Source organism: Myodes glareolus, chromosome 18 (genome assembly GCF_982192425.1).
Source record: "Myodes glareolus chromosome 18, mMyoGla1.1, whole genome shotgun sequence".
In the NCBI taxonomy this organism is placed as follows: domain Eukaryota; kingdom Metazoa; phylum Chordata; class Mammalia; order Rodentia; family Cricetidae; genus Myodes; species Myodes glareolus.
Window position 1 is genome coordinate 6,661,494 of NC_142043.1, and position 23,523 is coordinate 6,685,016.

Here is a 23,523-nt window from a genome sequence, read left to right on the forward strand (position 1 = left end):
ACATAATTTGACCATGAAATCAGAGCCATCTCTGCCCCTGCCCAATGCCCAACCAATACCTGAGCAGGGAAAAACTAACCAGTCCCTCCCCACCCCAGCCCTGGGAAAACGCATCCCTAAGAAGCCCTATATGAGCCTCTCTGCCTGTTCAGTTAGAGGCCTCAATTTATCCCTCCCTGGCAGAGGCAGTCACTCTCCTGGACTCCTCCTTCCCAGATAAATCTCTTTCTCAGAAGAGTCTCGGGTGAAGAGCTTCAGTCACTGGTGCAGAATAGAAGAACCTTGCTGGGACATCCCTTAGGAGACCGAGCTGAATAACGTTGCTGAGATGCTCCCTAAGTGGGGCTGAGCAAGGCTGAGCAGAAGACAACTCTTTTGCTGGAGCAAGATGAGATTGCTACATTTCTGTAGAGGCTTCCACTTTAGCAGTGTTAGCAAAAGAAGTTACATCTTGGGCTGGAGAAGAAGCAGATAGCTCTGCTAGGACGCTCCCTTAAGGGAACAGAGCAGAGCTCAGCTGTAGCAGCTCTGCAGGAGAAGAGCAGGATTGCTGTATCCTGCAGGGAGACCATCCCCACCCGCCACCCCAGCTCCAGGTAGCCTGGCTTCCCAGTGGTCAGGACACCTTTCCTCCAGAGCTTAGCTGTCCTACCCCTCCAGAGCTGTCCTATTGTGACCCTCAGTATAGCCTTGGCTTCCTGATAAGTCAGAATATCTCTACAACTACACAGCTATCACACATTCCCCTACACTGGGTCCAGTATTATACTCCTAACGCATACTGGTTTATCAAATGCCACCAAAAGATGCTCAGAATTTGATATGTTGGCCCTAACATTAGGTTGTGAACAAGAATAACTTAATCACAACTTGGGTCCTGGACACTTTCTGACATGGGGCCTGCTGAGCCTTGGCTCTGCATAGGATGTAGGCTGCCAAGGTAGCGTGTGTGCCCTCTGAGAGCACTCTTAGACCAGCTATTCCCTGGGGTCATGGACATTACTTTCTTGATTTTCTTTTTATCTCGAGAAAATTCCTTATCAGTCTCTACATTTCCATCATGTGTGCAATAAGTGACTTAAAATGTCCAGTATTAATCAAGGCTGTTTTATATCTGGTAGCAGAACAAATAAAGGAAAGCTTCTTGGGAAAAAAAATCTATACTGACCTATGTTCAAACAGCTGACAGACTGGTGCTTCTCATCTGCTTTGGAGCTCAGGACTGAAGGAGGATGTTTTGTCAGGGTCCTTGTTTTATTAACTCCATATAAAACACAAAGATTCAGAATTGAAAATATGTGTTTGATGGGAAGGTTTAGACCTAATAAATCAGGCTATTTCTGACATGTTCATCTTCCTGTTGCTGTAGTTACCCCTTCTCACCACCCTGACAATTAAGTGGAAAGCTACTGACAATATTAGTCTCTGTGGCTGAGCTCAAGGCATTTTAAAAATTGCTGAATCTCATGAATATGTGCATGTAAGCCTGCAGCCTAAACTTGTATGATCTTGAGGACCATGTATTGAGTGTTTCTAGTGTATACACAAGCTGTCTTTTCTGCTGAACTCCCATTCCCAGGGCAGATGCTCCAAACTGAAATGCACCTACTAGATTGTTTGGGACGTAGACCCTCATACCCTCTAACAGGTTGCCTTTATGCATGTATGTCATACTTACAATAGAAGGATCATATGCAATGATCTAGAGGAAATTGCCTTTCTGTGTTATTGCTAAGAGTATTATAATTCATAGCATCAGAGAACATTAAAGAAGTTTGGGACTGGAAAGATGGCTCAGCAGTTAAGAGCACATCTGTTCTTGCAAAGGACCAGAGTTTGTATCCCAGTACCCTTATCAGGTGACTCACAGCCATCTTTTATTCTAGATTCAGGGGATCCAACACCGTCTACTGTTTTTTGCAGGCAATTGAATGCATGTCCACTTACACACACACACACACACAAAAAAAAAAAACACACACAAATCAAATGTTTTTAAGAATATTAAAACATGGGGCTAGAGAGATGGCTCAGTGGTTAAGAGCGTTGCCTGTTCTTCCAAAGGTCCTGAGTTCAGTTTCCGGCAACCACATGGTGGCTCACAACCATCTGCAATGAGGTCTGGCGCCCTCCTCTGGCCTGCAGACATACACACAGACAGAATATTGTATATATAATAAATAAATAATTTTTTAAAAAAAGAATATTAAAACATGTAAGTGGGCTGAAAATGCCACATCTATTCTGTATTTCACAGAAGATGAAAAAAAAAAGGTTCAGGAAAGCTGGAGTCCAGCCCCAGCCCTCTCTGGGCCTGGGACACTCAGTTCAGTGGTTCCTTCAGATATCCACTATTTGTGGAACATAATTACTGATTTTGCAAGTCATAATATTTACGCTAGCATTAGCTGGGCAGGCCAGGGTTAAAAACCAATTTCCCTCTACAATAACTTTTATGACTCTTACTTCCTGATCATTTATAAGTACAAATTTCAGTGGATGTCTGTGGAAAATGATCGTATCAAAATCTTTCATCTTCATTAAACTTACGCTTAGTTCATAGTGTCAGTGTTCTAATGTTTTCCCCTCCAATCCCGTCCATCTCCCTTTGGAAGAAGATATTACAGAGGACCATGTCACTGCTCCCTGGCACAGTCACAGTGGGTAGCAGTTCAGCCAGGAATGGTGCCTACAAGGAGATGCTCCAGTGGCATGTACAAGTGCATGTGCACACACATCTATCTGAGTGTTCATTCACTTGTTTTAACCCATCATGACAGTGACTTGTCTTTTTGCTTGAAGACTTAGTGTCGTATACCTATTTAGTAGTCGTGCCCTAGGATTTAAATAAGTAATGCCCCTCAGTTGCTCCATTTAGGATTGGCAGATGTTCTGGCAGATGAGTGCAAAATAGAAGTCTTGATTATATTTTCTGTGCAATGTGCTTGTTATTTTCCAAAGACGAAATTTCAAGGGGATTCTTGGGCACAAATTCTGTACAATTTTCTGCAAACCAGAATTAAATACAGTGTTTAACATTCTTACTTTTGAAAGGATTTACTTTACCATAGTTGACAAGGAGAAAGTCTAGCTCAATTCTTTATTTACCTTAGTAGACCATCATGAAATGCTGTTTCCCTTTACATCCCTCTGCCACTCCTCATTCTAGAGTCAGAATAATCATTCTGTATGCTTCTGTTCCTTGTCTGGGAAGGGCCTCACCACATTTCACCTTGGGAGAAGAAAATGAGCCATAATGCTCACACAACCATTATTTACTAAGCACCTGTTTGCTGGTGGAAATGTGGGCTCTGGGAGAAGTGGCATAGGGAGTAGGTAGAGAAGAAGCATTCTAATCAAATGTGTGTGGGCAGGTGAGGGGGTAAAACCTTGACGAGAGATCAGAAACAAAAAATGTGTTTTCAGGGTGGCATGCCAGGACTGGGTCTGACACCGTTTGGGTCAATAGGAAAGTGGTTCTTGTCTAGATGTTCTAAACGTCCACAAGTTATGCAGTACTACTCAAGTAGCATAGCCTGCTGCTACCTGGAGTGAAGTGACTGTGCCAGCTGCTGTTCACAGCAGTCCTGTGTCTGCTACCCCTGAGCATGAGGACAGACACGTGTCTGCTTCCTGCCCTTGGAAGGGTCTCTGCTACCTTCCTACTAGCCACTGAAACCTGGAAATGAGATACCTTTATTCTGTCATTGCAGAGTAGTGACTGGACAGTGTTGGCGCACACCTTTAATCCCAGCAGTCAAGAGGCAGAGGCAGGTGGATCGCTGTGAGTTCAAAGCCAGCCTGGTCTACAGAGCTAGTACCAGGACAGTCTCCAAAACTACACAGAGAAACCCTGTCTCGAAAAATCAAAAGGGAAAAAAACAAGAGAAGAAAGAAAGAAATTAGAGTAGTTCATATACCATTCCCATTACCCTCAGAATCAAAGGTCTATTTTTTAAATTATTATTTTGTGTATATGGTGTTTTGCTGTATGTATGTTTGTAGGCCATGTGTGTATAGGACTCAAGGAAGCTGGAAAGGGGTGTCAGATCCCTGGGAACTGTAGTGATTGCCACTGTGTGAGTGCTGAAAACTGACCCTCTGGATGAGCAGACCCAATGCTCCTCACTACTGAACTGTCTCTCCATTGTTATATGGATGTTTTAGTAAGTAACTACCACGGGGGAAAAATAGATAATATTGTGGCATTTCCCCTTTGGTTTCAGTGTAAAATGTAATATAGATAATATCTAAGTATAAAATACAAAGAGTAATTACTCTTTTATCTCCAAAGACACAGAATGAACGACCTTTACGCTATAATGTATTCTGCCTTTTGTCATGAAGGGAAGTGTACATTAAAATAGAACTTTGCACACCTTCCATTTCTCCTTTCCTTTTTAAGTTGTGAGAAGACCTGTCTGTTTTCCTGTGCAGCTGGAGCTTGGAGTGCAGGCTTGCTCAGAGGGAATTGCTTAGCTGTAGCCATGCTGCTTGGCATACAAGACACTCTGCACTCAAAAAAGCAGCCTCTTGAAGAGATGCTTCATCTTCATTTGAATGTCTTTACCCTGAAATATTTTGGGGGTTGGTTTTGGGGTCTTTTTGGGGGGGTGTTTGGTTGGTTTGGTTTGGTTTCAAGAAAAGGTTTCACTGTGTAGCCCTGACTGTCCTGAAACTTGCTCTGTAGACCACGCTGTACTCAAACTTTGAGATTCACCTGCCACTCTGCTCCTGAATATTGAGATTAAAAGCATGTGCCATTGCCTGGCTTACCCTGAATTTCTTAAAGTTAGTCAAGTCATCTTAGTTAATTTGTTCCTGAAATTAAGTAAATATTTGATGTATCATATGGAGTTTCGTCAGGTGCTAAAAGGCAGTTTAAGGACTTATGGCCATACCACTCTTAATGTGCATGACCTCAGAAGCTAAACATGATCAAACCTGGGTGGTGAATGGATGGGAATTCCGAGTTTTAGAATTGCCAGTTGAATGCAGCTAACTCTGTGCAGGTCACCTGCTTGTCTCATTTCAGTAAATGCCCATTGTTAACTCCTTGGCATGTTGTATATGCTTCTAAAGTCTCCGTTACTTGTTATAGCAGACCACTGACCTCTCCTTGACTTTAGTGGTAGGAGCCAGGGAATGTGGCCATAGCTTTTTGCCTGTGTGTTCTTCAGCAGACTGTAAAAGCAGAGGCCCAAACAGAACTGCACTCTCACTTGTGGCAGAGACTCTAATTGGTCTTAGTAATAAAACACAGAGTCAGTTTCTAGGAGGTGAAAGCTAGAAGATCAGAGAAGTAAAGAAGCCAGCTGCTGAAGTTCTTACCTCTACAAAATGCCCAGACTGAAAGGACAAGATCCTGTCTCTACGAATCCTCAGACTTGAGTCCTGTCTCCTCCCGCCATATATTCCTCTCTCTGCCCAGCCATATTACTTCCCATCTCCACCACCCTAATGTTGGGATTAAAGATCTGAGCCACCACTGCCTGACCTCTGAGGCTAACTAGTAGCTCACTCCACATTCTGATCTTCAGGCAAGTTTTATGTGTTACAACACAAACAAAATGTCACCACATTTTTCATTCTTGTGTAAAATGAAAAAGTTATAACTAATATAAGAAAACTATGTATAATAACTATATATAATATATACAGGAAATATATCAATAGTGTCTAGTCCATAAATACTTGACAAATTTGGAGAAAAATCTTCATTATCTATCCTATTTTGTTGAGTACAAAAGGTTGTACTTAATTTACTTTCTGTTCTACCTTGCGTTACCAAAACTATCCTTTAAGATCTCTCAACCCTATACACTTTAACACTCTTAGTGAGTTGCTTTTCTGAATTTAGTAACAAGAAAAACTATAACTATCTAGTCTTCAACTCCTTCAGTGACCTGGAAAGGAGTAAGGAGCAGGAAGTGCAAACAAGCAACTTCCAAAAAATGTGAGAAATGACAGAAACAGCTGGCTACCTGGACAGTCACCCAAAGTTCTGCTACAATGTTGGGAAATCCATATTTGGCCTACAGTCCTAGATTATTCAACATACTTTTCTGTGAAGCAAGGTTTTGAAAGGATTGTCCTGCCTTGTCTTGGCAAGGTTTGACAGTCACTCTTTTGTATCCTGCTTGTCCAATTTGGGCAGCATACTATCAGTATTTGAGGCAAGAGACCAACTTTCTTGCCCAGTGGCTTACTTTTGCCACAAAGAAAGTAAACTCCATGTAGAGTGCCCATCATCTTCTCCAAAGTAGATTGGTGCTACCAGAAACAGACCTCTGCAGATTTTCTCTACTAATCCCTGCACTATGGATATGGCCTCCAGGGGCTAGCTTCCCCCACCTCTGGAAGCCAGCTTTTGCCCTACCCCACCCACCCGTGTTTCCTCTGATGATCCTGCACCCATTGCCTAAGCTTCCTCTCTGGCTCAAGAGTCATCCTCTGCTGGCTCTGCTGACCCAGCGGGTGCTGAGAAAACTGGTCCTCTTTCTTGCAGTCCAGTATCTTATCAAACTACCCAGCTTCCCAAAGATCTGCCTTAAAATACACAGTCATAAATGCAAAAGTAGCCTTTGTGATTCCCTCCCAAAGACTTTGAGAACAGTTCTCAACTTCCTGCAGTTAGCTCTTGTTAATGTCTTTATTAAGTGAATCCAGGTAGGTTGGTTGGTTTGTTTAACTGAGAGCTAACAAAGTTGTTATAGACTCTTAAGAAAACAACAACAAAAAAATCTGTTCTCTAATTATATCTATTGCTCCAACTTGCTTTCTTGTTTTGGAGTAAGACTTTGGATTAGCAAAGAACTATAGTCAATTTTCTCAGTAACTTTGCTGTTTGCTGTTATGTTGTGTAAAAGCACTTGCCAGCATGGCTTTCTGAAAATTCAAATAAATCATCAGATTCTAAGCTGTCTTTGCCTTGTTCCTTTTTGAAAGTACTTTTTAAAAAACTTTTTCATTTTCATGTGTGTTGCTTCTTTGCCTGCATGTATGTCTGTGCGAGGGTGTAGGATCCCCTAGAACTGGAGTTACAGACATGGCATGACAGAGCTGCCTTGTAGATGCTGGGAATTGAACCTTGGTCCTTTGAAAGAGCAGCCAGTGCTCTTACCTTCTGAGCCATCTCTCCAGCCCTAAAAATACTTTTAGACGTATTACTCAGGAAGTGTTTTTTTTTCTTTTCCTGTAGCAGCAAGCATTATTCCCAGGGCTACAAAGAGCCCTGAGCCAGGAATCTCAGACATTATATCATGCTAGGTACACATATGTGTAATGTCAAAGTATACATGTGCATAAGATGTGACAAATGTGTAACTAGTACTAGGGAATGAATGGTGAGCTATCATTGTAAAGTGGGTTGAAAATTCTCAAAGATAAGGGATGGCTCATTGTCTAGTTTTATGTCAGCTAGAGTCATCTGACAGGAAGGAACCTCAATTGAGAAAATACCTCCATAAAATTGGACTGTAGGGAAGCCTGTAGGACATTTTCTAAATTAAAAATTGATGTGGGAGGCCCCAGTCCATTGTGGATGTGGCCTGGTCATCGTGGATTTTCTATAAGGAAGCAGGCTGAGCAAACTATGAAGAACAAGCCAGTAAGTAGCACTTCTTCGTGGTCTCTACATCATCTCCTGCTTCCAGGCTCTTGCCCTGCTTGAGTTCCTGTCCCAGTTTCCTTTGATGATTTACTGTGATATGGCAGTGGAAGCGAATTAAACATTCTTTTCATCAAGCTGATTTTGATCATGGTGTTTCATCACAGGAATAGAAGCCATCACTAAGATTTGTATAGAATTGTAGACAGAGCTATCAGGACAGGAATACAGGAATGCTGTTCTACTGCTGGACACTTCTGCAAACAATAAGGATACATTGATTCTGGTGACTTTAGAGTCCCAGCATGGATTCTACGAATGCAGCTAGGGTCTGGGACAATATTGTTGAAAGAATAAGAATGCTGTTGTTTTAATCTAAGTTCTATTTACTAATAAAGACTCGGGTCAGAAGTTGGGGTGAAAACCTTCTAGATCAGACACAACTAGCTGACCTTCCTTTTTCAGCTGGAGACCCAGCAAGAGAGCATCTTCCCATCCTTTCCAAACCAGAAAAAGACCATGAATCTCTAAGTCTCACCCTACTCCTTGCTGTGCACCTGTCTATCCTATTCCTGTCTCCTCCGAATTCTCTATGGCTAATTCTTGTCAACTGTTCTCTGGCACTGCCTACTGATCCAAGGTTAATTTTATTAACACAGTCTCAGAGTTTCACAGTGTGACCAAATATCCCATAACAGAAAGCAATATTTTGCTTTCTTCTGTTTTAATACTTGTTTTAGTTTTTTAAGAATTATAGCAATGTTTTTTGGCATATTCACCATCTCTTCCATGACTCTTCCCAGATCCACCCCCTCTTCCTTACTCACCCAAGTTTGTGTCCTTTTTTTCCCATAAAGACCAGTTTATGTTGCTCAAATATTCTTCGATGTGTATTTCTTCCACTAGACCTACCAGAAGATACACTCTAGGAGGAAACTTCTTCTCCTAGAGGTAACAACTGCCAATATCTACACTTAGTGGTGGGGCTTTGTGCCCAAGTCCCACTTCCATGCTGAGATTTAGTGTGGCTTGATCTTGCACAAGTCTCATATGTGTTCTGTTGCAATTGCTATTAGTTCATATATGCAGCTGCCTTCTGTATGTAGAGGACACTGTGCCCCTGTAGTCACCTCCATATCCCTTTAGAGCAAAGCATTCACAGTCTCTTCTTCTCTGCAGCTTGGCCAATTGTGGGTCTCAGTATTAATCACCATCTACTGCAAATAGAAGATTCTCCTATGAGGGTTGAGAGATGCATTGATCTGTGGGTAAAGAACAAGTTATTAGGAGTCCTATTTTCTGGTCCAAGCAGTTAGTAAGTTTCTGTTTGTTGATGAGTTAAAACCATTTGCTTGGTTGTTGTTTTTTTTTAAGAAAAAAAAGTCTATTAATTCTTTTCCTTGCTTTTGTAGTTTTCAGTTAGACATCTTTTTTATATTTATTTTTTTATTTATTAAAAATTTCCACCTCCTCCCCGCCTCCCTTTCCCCTCCCCCTCCTCACCTCACCCTCCCTCTCTAGCCTTAAGAGCAGTCAGGGATCCCTGCCCTATGGGAAGTCCAAGGTCCTCCCTACTCCATCCAGGTCTATAAAGGTGAGCATCCAAACAAACCAGGCTCACACAAAGTCAGTCCATGCAGTAGAATAAAAATCCAGTGCCATTGTCCTTGGCTTCTCAGTCAGCCTTCATTGCCAGCCATGTTCAGAGTGTCCATTTTAATCACATGCTTCAACACTCCCAGTCCAGCTGGCCTTGGTGAGCTCCCATTAGATCAGTCCCACTGTCTCAGTGGGTGGACACACCCCTCGTGATCCTGACTTTCTTCATGTTCTCCCTCCTTCTGCTCCTCATTTGAACCTTGGGAGCTAAGTCCAGTGCTCCAATGTGGGTCTCTGTCTCTATCTCCATCCATCGCCAGACGAAGGTTCTATCTTTTATAAAGATTTATTTGTTTTTATTTTATATGTGTGACTGTTTTGCTTGTATTCGTATCTCTGCACCAAGTGTGTGCATGGTGCCCACAGATGGCAGAAAAGGATGTCCATCTCTCAGGAACTAGTTACTGGTTGTGACCAGCCATGCTAGGAATTGAACCCATCTCGTCTTCAAGAATAGCCACCTCTACCTTAAGCCATCACTGCAGCCCCTACTAGACCTCTCTTGACCTAGCTTGTCAGAGTTACTTGTTCCTTGTATGTTTAACCTTCTTTTCGGACATATACGGTCCTTCCAGTAGCTTGTATACAGGTAGATTAGTAGTCATAAACTCCTTAAATCTGGTTTTATCATATAAAATTTCCTTTGTGCTTATATTATGGAAGACTGGTAGTTTTATTACGTGTAATATTCTAATAGGAATCTGTGGTCTTTCATAATTTGTAAAACTTCAGTCCATTCTCTTCTCGTTTTCAATGTTGCTGATTAAAAAATCTGCTATGATTCTGATAGACTTGCCTTTGTATATTAGCTGATCTTAATCTCTTGCTGTTTTCAATATCCTTTCTCTGTTTAGTGCATTAATGTTTGAACAAGTACGTGACACGGGGACTTTCTTTTCTGGCCTCTGTTTAGTTTTCTATAAGCTTCTTGAAGCTTGATAGACATCTCTGCTTAGATTAGGGAAACTTTCTGTTGATCTTGTTGACCAGGGTCTGTTCTCCCTCTACCATAACTATTAGTCATGGGTTTGGCATGTTTTTATATGAAGTTCCACAGTTCATGCGTGTTTTCTTCTCCTCTGTTTGTTTGTTGCCATTGTTGGTCTTTGTTTTGTCTTGACATTTTTCTCAGACCGAGGGAGCCAATTATTCTGCCTTTGAGAGCAGATATTCTCTGTCCCACTTGATCCAGTCTGTTGGTGAGGCCTCCTTCCGATTTTTTTTGTTTGATTTTTGATTCCTGAATTTTTCGAGTTTTATTTCATTTTGAGTTGTCTTCAGAGATTCTAATTCTTTATTAGATTCTACTTTTATGTCTTGAATTGTTTTCATTATTTCATTAAATGTGTTTTTATGGTCTTCATTCTAGCATTAATTCAGAATGTCTTTGAGTTCTTCATCATGTTTATTATTGCTATTCCAAATTCATTGTCTTGTGAATCATCTAAGTTGCTTTTCTCAGGGGACATTACTATGGGGATACTCATTTTTGGTACAGTCTTGTTTTGGTTATTCACGATTGTATATTTCAGATGGCACCTCGGCCTCTGCAGTTAGGTCATTAGTACTGTTTCTTAGTACGAGAATATTATCTGTATTTTGTTGAGTATGTGTTTGAAACTGTTTGAGTGCAGTCTCAGCATGAGCCAAGACATGTTTCTAAGCCCAGAAGATTCTCACAGCCAGTCTTCAGGAGTCCAGGGGGAATGCTCAGAACTCCCCCTTTAGGCATGGGTCTCTGGTGGAGTTGACAATTCAAGTCTGGAATCCGTGCATGAAGAGGAGAGGCCAAGAGGTAGTGGAAGATGTTGTTGGTTGTTTTTTTTTTTAACTCTTTCACTCTTTGATTCTTTGGAGGGCCTGTCACCCAACTCACAAATAACTTCATATGGAGACTTATTATTACAGCCTTAGCGTGGCTTGGTTTTGGCCAGCTTTTCTTAACTTATCCTGACTCCTTTTACCTCTGGGCTTTTATCTTTCTCTATTTCTGTATTCATTTCTTTACATCTTACTCCATGCTTGCTGTGTAACTGGGTGGCTGGTTCCTCAAGTCCTCCTCTTCTCCTTCTTTCACTAAGTTCTTCTTCCCAGATTTCTCCTCTGTTTATTTCCTCTGCCTGCCAGCCTCACCTGTCCTTTCTCCTGTCTAGCTATTGGCTGTTTAGCTCTTTATTAGACCAATCAGGTGTTTTAGACAGGCAGAGTAACACAGCTTCACAGAGTTAAACAAATGCACCATAAAAGAATGCAGCATATCTGTGCATCATTAAACAAATGTTCCACAGCATAAACGAATGTAACACGTCTCTAACTAATATTCTACAACAGGAAGACACACAGAACACATGTTTGGTCCTCTGACAAGATAGAGGGGTTAATGAAGTTTCAGGTACACATTTTGTGAGCCTTTTTGGAAAGGGGTAGTACTCAGGTCTTGGGAATGGGTGGAGTTGGGAGTATGACTCTATTGTCTTGATAGAGAAGAAGTCAAGTATGGGCATCAGGGAAGGTGGAGTTTGCATGGCATGAGTTCAATTGGTGAAAGGAGTCTAGATTCCCTGCCTAAAGGTGGGAAGGGATAAGGGTGCTGAGCAGGGGTGGATGGGGGTATCAGCATGAGTTAGGCCTTCCTACCTGAAAAAGGAGTGCCAGAAAGAGCTTCAGGCAGGCATGAAACATGTGTGAGTAGGGAAGGTCATGAGAATGTGTGGGATACTTGTGGGGTCTGGTGCTCCTCCTAGAGAGGGTGAGTCCACAGGTGCAGGGATGAGTGGAATTAGTGCATGGGCCTAGTGTCTGCCTAGAGAAGGGGTCAAGTATGGATAGCAAGGATGGATAAAATAGAGAGTAGGATAGGTTTGGTGGTGGAGACTGGACTGCCTGTCCAGGAATGGGGACTAAGGACTTTTAGTGTGGGCTAGATAGGGTTGATAGTGTGAGGGAATACCAGAAGGGGCACAAGAGGAAAAGCACACATGAGACATGTGTTCCTTGGGCAGGTGTCAAGGGAAGAATATAATGTTTCAAAAATTAGAGGTTGGCAGATCCAGAAAGACAAATATCATATGTACTCACTCATAATTGGATTTAGACATAAAACAAAGAAAATCAGCCTACAATTCACAATCCCAGAGAACCTAGACAACAAAGAGGACCCTAAGAGAGACATACATGATCTAATCTACATGGGAAGTAGAAAAAGCCAAGATCTCCTGAATAAATTGGGAGCATGGGAACCATGAGAAAGGGTTGAATGGAAGGAGGGGGAAGGGAGGGGAACAGAGAAAAATGTATAGCTCAATAAAATCAGTAAAAGACATTTAAAAAGATACAAAGAATTAGAAGTTGGATATTTTCTAAGGCCATTGTAATCAGAGAACTTAAAAGGTATAAGGACTGTGGAACCTGTTTAAAGTGAGCCTCAACCCTGGTTTGCCTAGCAGTACCTTATGTAAAATGTGCTTTGATTGTGTCTTCCTACCCCACAATACTTCTACACATAGCAGTGCAATGTATCAGTAGGTGCTGAGTGTCAGTGGTGGTCAGCACTGGTTTGGCTGATCCCTTAGTTCAGTACTGAAGGAAGCACCTATGGTCCTATGGTCCCTAGAGAACAGAAACCTTCTCCTTTAGAGACGCCAGTTGAAGCAAGATGGCTCCATAGGCATTGGCATCTGAGGTCTCAGTACTGTGAGATTTCCTTCTTACTATTAATATTTCACTGAATTGGCAGCATGGTTTGTCCTTACAAATCAACAGAGACAACCTGTTTGTTAATTTTAGTCATGTAGGAGGACCTGATCTTTGGAAGGAAGCAGGTTAAGTACCATTGATCTGTAAGGTTGTGAAGAAAGCTCAAGGAAGAACTTTTCCTCCTATAAATGGGACAAGGGCTCCAGATCTGGTCAAACCCCAAGTCAGTGTCTCATGGGAGCGCAACACCACCCGCCATTACCAGCACACTCAGGAGCGCAGGGGTAAACCTGCAGGTTGGGTCTGCTTGTCGGGCACAGTGTGTAGAGCAGCCTTGGTGGGGGACCCCTAAAGTTGTGTGGCAGTATGTAAGTTGTACACAGCGCATATGTTATAAAATGTCATTTTTCTATTTTCAGTTAATATTCAAGATGTGATATTACAAGAGAATTTGGAAAAAGAAGATCAAATTCTGGTTTCCTTGGCAGGTTTGAAACAGGTATGTGTGCTACTCTGATACTGCGTGTGTGTTCCACAGTTCAGCCCTGTGCCTGCTCTGGGGAGGACTACCTTACAGTGTATAGGGCCATCTAAGAGCCGTTGTCCTCTGTCACCCATATCAGCCCAGGTAGAGTTCCTACTGCGTCTGCGCCTCTCATGCTTCCTACTCCTGAGGGCTCTATCTCACTGATTTGTAGTTCTTCATTCCTCTATCACCTGCCCCTACTTCCTCTTCCTACAAGACCCATTGCATTTGTACCTTACCTCAACATCAGGTTTGATCATTTATGTACAAATTCATGGATGCTGTTGGAAGCACAGACTGTAATCACTCCTTTCAAGTGGGCCCCCAAGAACCCAATTTACCTGACCCTGGCAGGTCTCAGCAGGATGCAGTATCGATGAAAAGGAGCATGCTACTATCTGAACAGGCAGTGGGAGTGGAACCACTTCCTAGCTGGGAAACAGTGCCTGTTTCTGAACATGATCAGACTTTAATCAGCCATTACTAAGTCCATAAATTTAAAACAGTTGGATTTTTACTGGTGGTTCATTTCTTATAGTACAGTGATAACAATCATCCTACAATATTCTCCATCCTTGAGGTATATCTCAAGACCATCCATGCATGCCTAACATCACAGGTTTGGCTGCATCATGAATATACTGTATTTTCCCTATACATACTGACCTAAACTAAGGTTTAAGAATTAGACATGGCGAGGGATTAATAACAGCAACTAAGAATAGAGTGACTATAACAACACAGTCTGCTATGGTTTGTGTGTATTCTCTCCTCTTTGATGATGTCAAAGATGAAGTAGGGTAAGGGGAATGGACTACTGTGTGAAGTAGGGCAGGTGTGTACTGTGCTGTAATACATGACTACTGTGTGAAGTAGGGCGGGTGTGTACTGTGCTGTAATATGTGACTACTGTGTGAAGTAAGGCGGGTGTGTACTGTGCTGTAATATGTGACTACTGTGTGAGGTAGGGTGGGGTGTGTACTGTGCTGTAATACGTGACTACTGTGTGAAGTAGGGCGGGTGTGTACTGTGCTGTAATACGTGACTACTGTGTGAGGTAGGGTGGGGTGTGTACTGTGCTGTAATACGTGACTACTGTGTGAGGTAGGGTGGGGTGTGTACTGTGCTGTAATACGTGACTACTGTGTGAAGTAGGGCGGGTGTGTACTGTGCTGTAATACGTGACTACTGTGTGAAGTAGGGCGGGTGTGTACTGTGCTGTAATATGTGACTACTGTGTGAAGTAGGGCGGGTGTGTACTGTGCTGTAATATGTGACTACTGTGTGAGGTAGGGTGGGGTGTGTACTGTGCTATAATACATGACTACTGTGTGAAGTACTGTGATGTAGCACAGTTGTGATGAGCAGGACAACAGAGTACATGGCAATGGGCGATCCCATCCTACGCCTCTGCCAGTTGTCTTGCTAGAGAAGGTGAGAGATTTCAGCATACTGCTCAGACAAGCAGACAGCTTAAAGCTTCCGACCTATTCTTTCTCGAACTGCAGTGAGTAGCAATAACTAGAACTACAAAGTAAGGAGTTAGTGTAGGACAAGTCTGCTTCAAATGTATGTGATACTTAGCTACATTTAGCTACAAACTCATTTATCTTTTTGTTATTTTCCTCCCCCTTTGAAAATAGATCAAAGACATTCTGAAAGGTTCCCTGCGCTTCAACCAGAGCCAACTGGAGGCTGAGGAGAATGAACAGATTACTATCGCCGATGATCACTACTGCTCCCGGGGCCAGGACCAGAGCCACCAAGTTCCTGGGGCCACCAAGCAGGTACAGGAGTTTTGATGAATACTGAGGAGAATAAGGCCAGTCCTATCAAAGCTCATTAGGCTGTTGGATATGAAGTTGAGCTGTGAGATAGTCCAGCCTGAACCCTAAGCCTGCCATGCTCTCTAGAGCTAGAGGTGACGCTGTTCCTAGTGGTAAGGACACTGATGTCTCTGAGAGCCCGTGTGCGGCAGCGAGGACTCTGTGGGCTTTCAGCTTGTCTAGTCCCTTCCACTCGCACCGGAAGGGCTCTGTAAACTGTCTCAGTGCTGCCTACAGTGAATTCCTCTTGAGAAGATCCCACTTTGCTAAAATCATTCCCCTAACTTCTTGAGGAAGAACTTCTCGTTAGTGAATAGCTGCTAAGACTATTCACTGCTAAGGTCAGCAGGTGTCCTCTGTGAAAAGCAGAGAACATTCTATTGAATTTACTGCTGTTGCTGTTTGTTTGGTTTTTTTGGTTTTTTTTGGTTTTTGTTTTTTAACAACTCCTTAAATCCGTGCAGCACTCTGAGGTTGAGAGCCACAGCTGCCCATTTCCCTCTCAGGTACGAGCGCCTCTGTGGGTCATTCCAACAGGATGCTCTGGCTAGAGTGATCTTAGGCCTTTCTTGTGTGCTCAGTCTACCTGTTTATTAGTAACAGAACAGAAAAGGTGCAAATACTGGCTAGTCAGGAACCCTGTGCCCCTGTGGTAAACCTGTAGCTCCTCCAAGTGCCTCACCACTGTGCATTGGTAACCAACAAAAAAGTTGTTAATTCCCAAGTTATATTTAATTTTTAAATTTTATTATTTATTTATTTTGTAACATATATATGAAGACCAAAAGGCAGCCTTCTTAAGTTGGTCTTCTCCTATTGTATGATTCCAAGCAATCAAATTCAGACTTGCTGGCAGGCACCTTTGCCCACTGAGCCTTCCTGATGACTCCCTGCAGCCTGTAATCTAAAGTTTTAATGATTTTGTATGATTTCTTGAGACAGGGCTTCACTATATAGCATAGGCTAGCCACAAATATGAGGTTCTTCTGCCTCAGACTCCCAAGGCCTGGGATGGTAGGTGTGTGATAGGCCCTGGTGTCCCAGTGATTTTTCTGAAAAGTCAACTTAGGAAGTTCATCCTTAAGAGAGGAACCAGAGGAAAAATTCCTGCATTGGAATGAGAATTGTTTTTCAGTTTTCTGGGTCTTCCTCCAGACGGCGGAGCTCTAGCTGACCTGTAGAGTTGTTGAAAGGGCCACAGAGCTGTGTGAGTGCGTTTTTACCCACATAAATGCAACATTAGCATTTTAATTTGATAAGTTTCTCCAAATTTCCCTTCCCTACACAGATACAGGTAAACTTTGGTGCAGTCTGTTGGCCCTTTGGGAACTGCAAAGCCAGTAACAACAAAGATACTCCTGTGTCAGCTCTTACTTTGCTGGAACGTTCTCTGGGAGCCACTGTGGTGCTGAGAGCTTGTCCTGCATGGTCTTGTACCCAGACTTCAGGTCTGACATAAGTTAGTGCATTTTCAGGGAGCGTCTATGGGACTGCTGGCCCTTACGGAGCAGTACCGTGAGCTCAGTTCCATGAGCCCTAGGAACCTGTGCATTCATCCTTCCTGAAAAGGAATTACTCTAGGAACGTGGCACTTGGGAAGGGGTGGCTGGAACATTTGAACCCACTTCACAGGTTAGAGACTCCAGAAATGCCCCATTTCTCTTTTCCTGCCACCTCTTTTATTTTGCATTCTCTCCCAGACAGAGTGCCTAGTTAGCAGTCAGCACACAGTACATCTGAGATCAATCCAGGCTTGCACTAAGGAGCCCCATGCCCTGTCTTTGTCTTCTGCAAGAAGACACTAACAGGAGTCAGACTTGTTCTCTGGCCACCCTTTAAGAGAGCTGTCTCTGTCTCAGGACAGAGGGCGCCGCAGGTGCAGTCAGCGGGCAGTGCATGCTGAGGTAAGGTGTTTCCTCACCTGGTACTAGACAGTCTTGGCAAGTTTACAGCTTTGCTAACTAACTTTACCTTTTCCATACCGGGCCTCACTGTGTAGCCCAAGCTACTTTTCAAGTGCTAGGATGAAAAGTATGAACCAACACACCCAGCTAACCCCAGACTTTTACGTGTGTCCAGACAGATACTGGTGTCTGTCAGCTAAAATGATAAAAATCCACTTAAAATTTTTGTAAAGGGGAGAATAATTGTGGACTAAATCAGTGCTATGTGTTTTTCCACTGAACTTTACTTTTCTTGATTTTCCTATGTATTTTTCTTGATTTACTATTTATTGCTGGTACCTACCAGTGCCACCATCGCTCCAGGAGACCCAGAAGCTCGCTGTGAGATAAGAAAGTCACTCCAGACGTGGTATCTCACATTCCAAAGCCAGCTTCATGAGCCTGTGCGTGCCGCCTCACCCTGTCTCATAGATGTGAGATACAAGATTACAAGGCGCTCACAGGAGGCTGGTATCGGAGTGGCATCTGTGGCCTGGTAGCTGGCTCCTGGGCCTGACCTCCTACAGCATGGACGCTTGAATTCCATCTCCTGGGTAGCAAGTGTTTGCTTTCAGAGGGCTCGCAAGGCAGTGCCGCTCTCCCCGGCAGCACATGTCTGCCTGAGCAACCACGCATCTTCCTAAATGGGGTGCAGGGTGAGGTAACCCCCTCATAGCCACCTTGCTCACTGGCCTCTGGACAGGGTTGTCATGCCTGCTGTCACCATCCTTTCCTCTGGTTTTACTTCACAGGCCCCTTCAGAGATGCCGGGGTGCACAGGTGGAGGGACCCCCGATGACTTCATTCTGGTTAACAAAGAAGATGAGGGGCACAGTGCCAGGGGGGTCTTCTCAGGCCAGTCCCAGCCTCTTGTCACCCTCAGAAGCACATCTGGGAAGAGCAGAGCGGCCTGCTCCCCACTGGTGTTCTCAGACCCCTTGATGTGCCCAGCCTCAGCCTCCTCCAGCAACCCCAGCTCCAGCCCTGATGACGACAGCAGCAAAGACTCTGGCTTTACCATCGTCAGCCCCCTGGACATCTGAACACAGGGACCCGACTAGTGGAGACCCTGCTGCTGAACTAATGTTTCTTCCCCAGCATGCATTTTGGCATTGGCACAACCTATCCTTTAACAAGAGGTTTCCTCTTTCAGTGGCTTATGTTCACCAGAAGTGCGGGTAGAGCTTTCCATCTGACCCCATGACCCTTGCTCTAAGTTAGGGCAAAGTCAGGCACTCAGCTCCATGCCCACTGTCAGACAGACTACAGCTGTGCCACGGTCTTCCATCCTCCTCCCCAGCAGCTCTGTCGGTTGCACTTAGCAGGAAGAGCTGCTTTCGGGACTTCCTGTTATCAAGGCTTCGGCCACAGGAAACTTGTCTGATACTGCAGCCAGCCTCACTCCTGTCTGCAGGAACCCTGCTGCACTCAGAGTGAACTTTAGAAGCAGGGTCTCAGATTAGGACTCCGATTCTGGTTTGACTCGAGTACATTTCCAGGTTCTGGGCTGAATAAACTTCAGCCTCCACTGTTCCTCCCTGAACTGCATTTCACCTTGGGGAATCTCCACAGGCATGAAGCATGAGGTGGCTGTAAGCTCCAGTGGCCTGTTATAATGAGGAGCACAAAGGAAAACCACATTTCCACCACCCAGAGCCAAATTAGATTTGGAGTCCCTTCTGTGGGAGCAGGCTTCCTAAAAAACATTCCAGGTGCCAGAAGAAGGCAGGGCCCCACTCAACCTGTTCCACTCTGGCACTCAATCAGGTACTGCTTCAAGGATGGTTCTGCATGCCCTGTGCTCCCTGCCTGGGCTGCCATAGGTGTGCCACCTCCTCTGCTGGCAGAGTACAGAGCTGCACCAGGCACTCTTTCCTGCAAGGAGAAGGGCTTTCTGTGCCCAAGCAGGCACTCTGCTAGGGACAGTGGAGACTTTTGGCAGATGCAGCACCTGCTACATTTGCCTCATGTCCCTCTCCGCAGAGGGCAGCAGAGCCTCTGGGCAGTGTCCTCCTCCTTCACAGCACTGCCTTTCTCTGCAGACAAGTACACTAATGTATGATGCTCCTCCTGTGAGGACTTCTCCTTAGCTGTACTATAGCAGGGCTGACAGGTGCCATGGTAGCAGGGCTCAGCCAGTGCCTGATGAGCTCTGCCCCTGCCTCGGACTAGTCTCCCAGCACTCTAAGGAGGCTAGTTCCATGTCCCATGAAGACGTAAGAACCAGGGCCACCACATAGTGGGCATCCATCCCCCGAGGGAAGGTTGCCATCAGCCGCTTCACAGACCTAAGGAAGTATTCACTCACCCCTCCAGGCCTAGTACAGTGTTGGCCATGTCTGTCCCAGCTGAGACACTGTCCCCAACATTCTCTTTGCTTTGAGAATAAGGGTCATAGCTGAGTGTTATTGTCTATCCACGGAGCCAAGAGGGTGACAGGCTGATTCCCTGCCGTTTGAATGGGCATTTCACAGTCTTCAACCTACCTGCCCTGCCCGTGCCCCTCCTCCTGTGCTGTGTGAGTGCCCCATGAGAGCTCCTGGGTTCACACTGAGATGTTTCTGTGGTCCCCAGTTAGCCCGATTTTCTGCTTGGAAGAGACAGGAAGGAGTGGAGAGTGCTGTGTTTACTAGGTGACTTCACTCTTTCTGTTGAACATTGCTTCCCTTTCTGTTCTCGACATTGCTGGTGCAAAATGTGTTCCTTCCCTGTACGTTATCAGGTACTCTGTCTAACTGCACATTTTAAAACCCTGGATATTGAACTTTTTTCTTTAGCCACAAGGTAATCATCAGTTCTGATTGCTCACATTTTGATTATAGCAGCTAAATACAGTTTTATATATATGCCAAGCTTAGATTATGCCCCATTGTCATTTACTTTTTTAAACATGTCTCTGTGTTTCATGCAATTCTCTCTGATCAGATTGGAATTGTGAGTTAAAACATTTCTGTGTGCTACAGAGGGTCACAGACCGGCCTGGTCTTATGGGTGTGCTGTGGTCGTGGGGCCTTCCTGGTTTATTTCGTCAAAGATGACCTGCTGTTCTGCGCTACTGCAGCTTGAAAAGAAAAGAAATGACCGCAATGCCAAATACGTATAGCTCTAGAGCACAGTCTCTCCCTGGGACCTGCCTCCTCCTGTGGGCTTGACTCTCAGCATGGGGTTGGCTATGCTGTAAGAGCATGCAGGTGCTGCCTTTAGTGTCAGGAGAGCTGAACAAATGCAGGTTGCTTTTTGTTTTTTAAAAGCTCTCCCAGTGTCCACTCAAGGACAAAGTGGGGAGTACCTATGGCCCTGGGTCAGCCAGTTCCATATTTCCCCAGGACACAGTCCTGGCCTCTGCCTTTATCCAAAGCGGAGCTACTAGGACATGGGAGCCTGGAGAAGAGGCTGTATACACAGAGAGCCATCAAGACAGCTGATCAGATGCCTTGCTCCATGCTAGGCAAAACCTTTTTCTGGTAAGAAATAGCAAGTTCATAAACCCAGTCTCAGGACCATATTAGGGTAGAAGTTGTAGTTCTGTTCAGAGGCTCCATTATCTGCTTAATGGTGTCCTCATGAGCCTCCGTGCTGGAACTCAGGCTAGTATAGGAAATGACTCCTCCTTTGGGAGAGTAACCCTATTCTTCCAAAAACCTAGCTCTGAGGTCAGGCAAGCATAGAAGCGCCAGGCCAGGTGGGGCTGGTGCTGGCCATGGCTTGGCCTCACCTGATTTTCCTTCCTTTGTATCATGGGCAACCTTCAACGCCTCCTGAGACTGCTTCCTTACCTGCAGGATACCACCAATGCTGTCTACCCTTGTCAGCCCGGCGAGGTTAAGACATTGGAAGAACCGGTGTGAAGTGAGTGGCAGTTCCAGAAGCGCCATTCCCATTGACAGTGTGGGCTACAGAGGCCTCTTGATGTGAGGTCCCACCATGAGGCAGCCCTGCTCAGCCACTTCCAATATAGCTTGTCCTTCCCTACCCACGCCAGTCTCCTGCCGCACAGGGTTTGCCACAGGGTGGGAATGGGGATGGGGTGCTCAGAGCACTTTACATCTTAGATGACACATAGGGAGGACAAAGAGTGGGGGGAGGGCACCTGTAGTTTAAATGAAGCCCAGGAGCCAACAAGTGAGCAGTCATTTAGCATATGCTCAGGCAGCTTCAGGGTCCCAGCCAGCCAGTAATGAAAGCGTGACCCAGGAGCCACAAGCCAGCACAGGCACAGGGACTAGCTCACTGGACCTTTGGGGCCTTCTCCAGACCAGTAATAGCCACATGTGTGCCAGAAGTGCCTCACCCCTGTCTCCAACTGTCCTTCTACCTAGTTCAGCTCTCTACCTGAGGACTTCACTTAGAGGGTCTGGTGTTGGGGCCCCACTTCCACCTTGGGGACACCCTAGGCCAGTACTGGCTGTTTCCCCTTGGGTTGGGCCTGTTTTGCTGGTTCCTTCCCATTGAGCCTCCTCCTGCAACTCCATTCTTCCTGTTTCCAAACTAAAGGCTGAGCCTGGTTTAAAGGGAGAGGCAGAGGGAGGAGGCCAAGATACTGCTAAGTAAAGCTGTCAGGCACAGGAACCAGCCAAAGTCAGGGCAGCCCCTCTGCTGTGAGTTTTGGAATCCAGGTCTACCCATTTGCCAGCTGGTGCTTACGGAGTTGATTCTAGCACTCCAAAAAGTGGACACTTTGACTGGAAGCCAGCCTCTGAACTCTAATCACATCTGTTGTAAGAGATGGGGGAAGAGGCAGCATTTCTACACGGGAAGGAGAGGGGGACTCTCTCCCTCCACATCTGCTCACTTGTGTGTACAGAGATACAACTGGATTATCTCAAAGAGGGAGACTGCCCGTGTGCTAAAGACACACAGCTCCTTAAATCCCAGAAAGGGCAGGAGGGCTCCCATAGGTGAAGGGAGCCCAGATGAAGGCCTCCATCCAGCCTGGAAGGAGAGTCTGTGGTGAGCAGTGGGCATACCTTCCTGCTCAGGAAATGCTAGGCACTAGTTGCATGGTAGCTTCACCGTGGCTGCAGAGATTGTATTCCCCCCAGAGGCACTTGGTATGAGGGGTAACTTCACTCTGTGACATTCTGTGACACTCTGGAGCACACTCAGACCCCCAAAGACCATGGGAAGCCAGTGTCAGAATTCTGGCTGTAGTTAAGAAAATGAGGGGAACTAGTGGTAGTACTACACACCTTCAATCCCAGCACTCTGGAGCCAGAGGCAGGTGGATCTCTGTGAGTCCGAGGCCAGCCTAGTCTACAAAGCAAGTTCCGGAACAGCTAGGGTTGTTACATAGAGAAAGCCTGTCTCAAAAAAAAGACAGACAGACAGACAGACAGACAGACAGACAGAGAGAGAGAGAGAGAGAGAGAGAGAGAGAGAGAGAGAGAGAGAGAGAGAAAGAAAGAAAGAAAGAAAGAAAGAAAGAAAGAAAGAAAGAAAGACAATTAAAAAATGAGGGGATGGGGCTGCAATGGGTGCCATCTTCCTACCAAAGAATTACAACCAATTAAGCCCACCATGCAGAGATAGTCATTCACCTCAACTTTCCCACAGTACCCTTGACTCTTGGCGTGGCATAGCGAGTTCCTGCATCCTTGTTCCTAGCCCTGATCCACAGCTACTCAGCTGCCAAAGCCAGGTCCTGCTGTCCAGTTCATAGCCTCCCTGACCTCCAGTTAGTTCTCCAATAAGGCTTTGTCCCTATCCGTTACATGTGCCTTACTCCTCTGAGTCCCCAGCTCACCCTTCCTCTAACGCAGAGGCAGCCTGGTCTTTACCCCAGCCTGTCGTACCCACGCACACAGCATCCTGAGATAGCACACTCTGGTGAGGCACGTCCTGACGGAATGTATATTGCTGACACAGACACTGCAGGCCAAGAACTCCAAAGCCTCAGTCCCACTCAAATGGCAAAGTCTTACCTCGGTGAGGCTCCAAAGCCTTCCTTTGAGTCCCAGTGTGAGTGGATGTTTGGTTGGCCAGTGTGTGCAAAGCTGCTTATAACCCAAGACTGCTTACCTGGAGGCCTCCATTAGAGACTGTACTGTGCCTAATAAACATGCAACTGCCAGGTGGGACAGTCCCCTCCCAACCTTACCATGTCTGTATGTTTGTGCTTTGTTCGTTCCCTTATTTCCCCTAGTCAGAGTTCCAGGACCGAAGTCACACACAGCATGGGAGACTGTCGAGCCAAGGTGTACCGCCAGGCCTTCCCTGGTGACATCCCAGGCAAGCTAACTGGTCGAGGTGGTTTGAAGATTTGGG

At 45.1% G+C, this 23,523-nt stretch overlaps 1 protein-coding gene across 1 annotated transcript in view; it reads left to right on the top strand.

Annotated features, from left to right (window-relative positions):
- Positions 1-23,355, top strand: part of Tbc1d5 (TBC1 domain family member 5) — a 438,360-nt gene extending 415,005 nt beyond the window's left edge. The window contains exons 21-23 of the mRNA XM_087897893.1: positions 13,384-13,463; positions 15,134-15,277; positions 18,012-23,355. Of these exons, the coding sequence (XP_087754019.1) occupies positions 13,384-13,463; positions 15,134-15,277; positions 18,012-18,302 (515 nt within the window). The 3' untranslated portion in view covers positions 18,303-23,355. The remainder of the gene's footprint in view (positions 1-13,383; positions 13,464-15,133; positions 15,278-18,011) is intronic.
- Positions 23,356-23,523: the final 168 nt, after the last annotated feature.